General features: G+C 40.9%; 1 protein-coding gene across 1 annotated transcript; it reads left to right on the top strand.

The window, feature by feature from the left end:
* Window positions 1-844: 844 nt before the first annotated feature.
* Window positions 845-1,792, top strand: LOC131299696 (uncharacterized). Its single transcript, XM_058325274.1, has one exon. It carries the CDS (start codon window positions 845-847, stop codon window positions 1,790-1,792), a length of 948 nt encoding a protein of 315 aa, XP_058181257.1.
* Window positions 1,793-6,385: the final 4,593 nt, after the last annotated feature.

Below are 6,385 nucleotides of genomic sequence, written 5' to 3'. Positions count from 1 at the left end.
TTGGTATCAGAGCCCTAGGTTCAAAACCTCGACCTTGGGAAGTATGGGTAGACCATAAGATAGTTCAACCATTGCACAAACGTGAAATGAGTTTAAGTTTACCGTCCCAAATTGGGTGGAATTCTGACAAAACAACCTTCGGATTGAAGCAAGGTGTGGAAATTGGCAGTACCGTTGAGCTGGGAATTCCCGAACAAATGGATGATGACTTAAATCAAGGATCGAATGTGGAATTTGGAAATTCAAATATATATATATATATATATGTTTCCTTGTAGATGAAGAACCCTACGAGACTAAGATAGGCATATATACGGTCCGATATTTGGACATCTTCTAGATCAGTTAGGAAGGCTTAGCATTGGTTAGACTTTTAATATAGTAGTTAGGAAGAGGGATGACGAAAACCTAACTTCGGAGGCCTTGACTATCTCTGAGGTACTCTACTTGTTTCAATTATTGCTTGTTTTATATGCTTCTTTTAGTACTTGATCATTATTTGTGTACGCACACTTACCCTTGTGTCTGCTTACTGTTTGTGTACGGTTGCACATTACATTGTTAAGTCTAATATGTAGCCTTTCTTATATAGATGAAGCCTCTATACTAAATCCTTAGAAATTTTAACTTGTAGATGGTGACTACGTGAAATAGCTTAGGAAATGATAATACTAGTAACGGACAGAATGGAGGATCAACATCCAATGGTCCGCCAGTTACTAACCAAGTGAACGGAATGATAGACCTGGCCCAACTGCTGCAAGCCTTCATTGCAGCAACTAACAACGCAAACCGACCACCACCCCAAGCAACCGCACAGGGACCGATGACTCGTGCGTAAGCAATGAATGAGTTTTGCAAGCGTCGACCACCAGCCTTTCATGGAGGACCTGACCCGACCCTGGCAAAAGCCTGGCTGAAAGAAACCAAGGTGATATTTCGAACTTTGGATATCACTCAAGATGGAGATCGTGTGGCCCTGGCCACCTATCAGCTGAAAGGAAAGGCTCGTAATTGGTGGGAGTTGATGGAGACAACTCACAATGTCATGACTATGACATTTGCTGAGTTCGAGAACATATTTCTAGACAAGTACTTTCCCACACCGATGAAACAAGCAAAGGCACAGGAATTTATGAACCTCCAGCAAGAATCCATGACGGTGACCCAGTATGCCGCTAAGTTTGAAGAGCTATCACGCTATGCTCAGAATATCATTCTGACAAAAGATGACAAGGCAAGGAGGTTTGAATTGGGGCTTAATTCAACTCGTACGACTGTGGTTGGGCACGCTTTTCCCACTTATTCTGAAATGGTGAAATGTGCATTGAGGCTGGAAAGGGAAGACATGGCCTCTAAGGCAAGATTGAAAAAGACGGTGACCACCGTTGGAAGACCAATTAGAACTGGCCAGAGTAGCAATAACAACAACACCCGAGGACCATACCCAGCTAGGCCATTCAATCAGCAGCCCAACAACCAGCAGTGGAGAAACACTAGACCAATGCAGAATCAATTCCAGAGGCCGCCGCAGGGGACTGTTAGGGACATTTCGACTGTGCAGTGCTACAATTGCCAAGCTCTGGGACACTATAGCAATCAATGTCCCCAGCCCAGAAGGGAGAGACCAATAGGAGGTGGGAATCGGCAGCAATTCCAATCTGTTGGCTTTGGCAATCAAAATCAAGGTGGACTACAGTCGCAACAAAATGTCAAAATGCCACAAGTAGCTAAGCCACCACAGAATAATTGGAATGGCAAGAAACCCATTGGAACACAGCAGAACACTTGAGGGCGTATCTTTGCTCTGCAAGCTGAAGAGGAGGAACAGGATCCCTCTGTGATCCAAGGTACGTTACTGCTATTCAGTACTTGTGTTCAAGCTTTATTTGATTCCGGAGCTTCACATTCGTTCATTTCTACTGCTTGTGTAAATGCACTAGAAGTAGAATCAGAACCCTTAGGATCGAACATGAACGTAACATCACCTTTGGGAGGGAAGATATTTGTAAACCTAATCTGTAAAAGGTGCGAGATAGAAGTGGCCAACCTACGCTTAACCTGTGACTTGCGAGTAATCAATATGGCTGACTTTGATATAATTTTGGGAATGGATTGGCTATCGTCACACCGAGCTGTCATAGATTGCCATCAAAAGATGGTGACAGCTTATGCTTCTAATGGAACCTGTTTCAAATTTAAGGGGGATCGACAGTCTCCAAATCCAACAAATCGATGATCAAGGTGGCAAGACCAGCTATTTGGATGGCTAGCAAGTCTCAAGTTGGAAGAAACTGATCGTAAGGAGTTAAGATTGCCACATGTTGTCTGCGAATATGCTAACGTCTTTCCTGACGAACTCCCTGGATTACCATCTCGCCGAGAGTTGGACTTCACAATAGAACTGCAACCTGGAACCGCACCAATTTCTATGGCCCCATACCGCATGGCACCAGCTGAATTGAAGGAGCTCAAGAATCAGTTGCAAGACCTGCTTGACAAGGGGTATATCTGACCAAGCACATCACCTTGGGGAGCACCAGCTTTGTTTGTGAAGAAGAAAGAAGGAACACTCCGTCTCTGCATCGACTATAGGCAGCTGAACCATGTCACGATAAAAAATCGTTACCCGTTGCCTAGAATCGATGACCTGTTCGATCAATTGAGAGGAGCAACCTGCTTCTCAAAAATTGACCTTCGATCAGGGTACCACCAGCTAAGGATCAGAGATGAAGACATTCCCAAGACTGCATTCAGAACCAGATATGGACATTACAAGTTTGTGGTGATGCCATTTGGACTCACTAATGTTCCAGCTGTATTCATGTGTCTCATGAATAAAATCTTTCAACCCTATTTAGACAAATTTTTGGTTGTGTTCATTGATGACATATTGATATACTCAGCCACAAAGGAGGAGCACGAAGAACACCTCAGAATCGTACTACAAGTGCTAAGAGATAACCAACTTTATGCTAAGGCTAGCAAATGTGAGTTCTGGCTTGAGGAGGTTAAATTCCTGGGACATGTTGTGCCTAAGGAAGCAATCGCTATGGATGATAGCAAAGTAGAAGCTATATTGAATTGGAAGCGACCCACGTTCTCGCCAAGCCGATGACAAGGTTAACACAAAAAGGGGTGGTGTTTGAATGGAGTGAAGCTTGTGAGAAAGCATTCCAAGAGCTGAAGAAGAGACTGACCAGTGCACCTATACTTATCATTCCAGAGCAGAATGTAGGTTACACAGTTTATTGTGACGCCTCTAAGGATGGTTTGGGTTGTGTACTGATGCAAGATGGGAAGGTTCTTGCCTATGGATCTCGTCAACTTAGACCGCATGAGAAGAATTATCCTACGCATGATCTGAAGTTGGCAGCTATGGTGTCTTGGCGTTATTATCTGTACGGTGAGCAATTTGAAGTTTTCACCGACCACAAGAGTCTCAAATACTTGTTCACTTAGAAAGAGCTGAACATGAGACAGAGAAGGTGGATAGAGTATCTCGAGGATTACAAATTTACCATGTCTTAACACCCAGGCAAAGCTAACGTGGTAGCTGATGCTTTGAGTCGAAAGAATCGAGAGGAGAAAGCTAAGGTAGCTATGAAAGAATGGGAGATGGTGGAGACACTTAACGAGTTCAACCTGCAACCATTATCAAGCAATGGACAAGCACACTTGTGTGCTATTGTTGCTATACCTGCACTACACCCAGAAATCTTACTTGCGCAAAGGTTTGAACAAGATTGTGAGTTTATACGGTTCCAGATAGCTGCAGGAAAAGCCCTTACTGGATGGACAATTCACACCGATAATAGCCTTAGATTCAAGGGTTTGATTTTTGTACCCAACATTGGCACCCTCCGAGAAGCCGTACTATGAGAATTTCATCACTCAAACTTCGTTGTTCATCTGGGTGGTACGAAGATGTACCATGATCTGAGAAGAACATATTGGTGGGAGGGAATGAAGAAGGATGTGGCTAACTTTGTGTCAACTTGCTTGGTTTGTCAACAAGTCAAGGCTGAGCATCAAAAGCCAGGGGGAGATCTCCAACCCTTATCGATTCCAACTTGGAAATGGGAGCACATTTCTATGGATTTTGTGACTGGGTTGCCTAGGTCGCCGAAGGCAAACACCGCCGTTTGGGTAATCGTCGACCATCTCACCAAGTCTGCACACTTTCTACCAGTAAAAATGACTAAGAACATGGAGACTCTTAGTTGGCTCTATATTCAAGAGATTGTGCGATTACACGGAGTACCTATGTCCATAGTGTCTGATCGAGACCCGCGGTTTGTGTCAAACTTTTGGAAGGGATTACAGAAAGCAATGGGAATAGACATTCGACTCAGTACCGCTTTTCATCCTCAAACGGACGGACAGACAGAAAGGACAATACAAACTTTGGAAGACATGCTGAGAGCTTGTGCACTTGACTTCTCTGGGAATTGGGAACGACATTTACCTTTGGTTGAATTCGCTTATAACAATAGCTATCAGTCAAGTATTGAGATGGCACCTTATGAAGCCTTGTATGGACGACCCTGTCACTCACCTGTTTGTTGGATTGATGTTGGAGAAGCTAGATTAGTTGGACCAGATTTGGTCAGAAGCACGACCGAAAAGATCAAAGTGATAAGACAGAAGCTAATTACTGCTCAGAGCCGACAGAAAAGCTATGCGGACAAGAGGAACAGACCCCTATCTTTTCAAGTTGGAGATCATGTGTTTCTCAAAATCAGACCGAGTCGGGGGTGATTCGATTTGGGAAAAAGGGAAAATTGTCACCACGATATATTGGACCATTTGATATTTTGGAGAAGATAGGGACGGTAGCTTATCGTTTGGCGTTACCACCACAGCTGGATCGAGTTCACAATGTGTTTCATGTCTCCATGTTACGCAAGTACATAGCTCATCCCACTCATGTTATCAATTGGGAAGACGTCACTCTAAATGACGACACGACATTCGAGGAACAACCAGTAGAGATTCAAGATCACAGCAAGAAGAACATTCGAGGAAAAACTATCAAATTGGTGCGAGTTTTATGGAGGCATCAAAGAATTGAGGAATCTACATGGGAACGAGAGGATGCGGTTCGAAAGAATTACCCTCACCTATTTCTGTCGTAGTATATATCTAAATTTCGAGGATGAAATTATTCTAAGGGGGGGGGGGGGGAAGATGTAATGACCTGAATTTTCACATCAATTTTTTAAACATTTTATTATAATTCTTTTACTAAAAATTATTTTATCATTTATTAAAGTGATTATATTATAATTTAACTCTAGGAGCTAGCCATTAAAAACCATTTGATATCATAGGATTTTTATTTTTATTCTTTTCATATCTTAAACCTTGATATCCTTGTACCCAACTAATATAGAACCCTAACCTTCGGTTCGTGATCCTAAAAATCTAGGATAAGATTTCATTAGATTTTATTAGATATGATATGATTAGGATAAGATATGATTGGATATCCTAAAATATACTTTGATATATTAAGATTTGATTGGATTTTATTAGATATTATAAAGATTTTGTGAGATAATATATAGATTTTGTAAGATTTTGTTAGATTATATAAGATTATATAAGATTTGATTTGATATTATTAGACATACTCGGATTTTCTTAGATTATATAAGATTTGCTTTAGATTTTATTAGATTTGATTTGATCTCTAGATGTGATCTAGATTCTTCTTGTTATTAGTATAAATCGGCAAGTCTCCTTTCCTTCCCTCTACACACCACACCTCACTTCCTCACTTCTCATTCCAATTGTTAGCTTAGAGAGAGAGAGGTTTTGGCTATAGAAAAGGAGGAAATTAGTTCAATTCCACCATCACCTTGCCACCTTTCCTAAACCATTCAAATCACCCTTTGATTCCGATTTTCAAAATTTCTAGAAATATTTGTTTTCTGAAAAAAGAAAACAACTTTCTTTTTATTCTTCGGTTGAGCCGAAACGAGGTTACTCCGCCCACATTTTCACCTGACATACTCCATAGCTGCTCTACCGCCAAGAAGAACGGTAGAAACCTCTTATCTGCTCACCTAAGTATAATGTTGATGTGCTATATGTTTAACTATTTATTTATTATTTTTATGATATCACATGATTAAATTGTTTAAGTTGAGAAGTTGATTTTATCGTTGTAATGCTTAATTAATTGCATGTTTGTTGATAAGTTGTGATGTTATAATTTTTAATGTTGTCAAAAATAGAAATGCATGAAATTAGTGATTTATTATTATCACATAATTGTAGCAAACTTTGAAACAATAATGTAAGCGCGAGAAAATGATGCAGGTCTACGAAACACGAGAAACGAGAAATGAAATGTGGAAAAGATTAATGATTGTGTGAG

Source organism: Rhododendron vialii, chromosome 9a (assembly GCF_030253575.1).
Source record: "Rhododendron vialii isolate Sample 1 chromosome 9a, ASM3025357v1".
In the NCBI taxonomy this organism is placed as follows: domain Eukaryota; kingdom Viridiplantae; phylum Streptophyta; class Magnoliopsida; order Ericales; family Ericaceae; genus Rhododendron; species Rhododendron vialii.
Note: the sequence above shows the minus strand (reverse complement) of the source record. Positions and strands in the feature narration are given on the sequence as shown.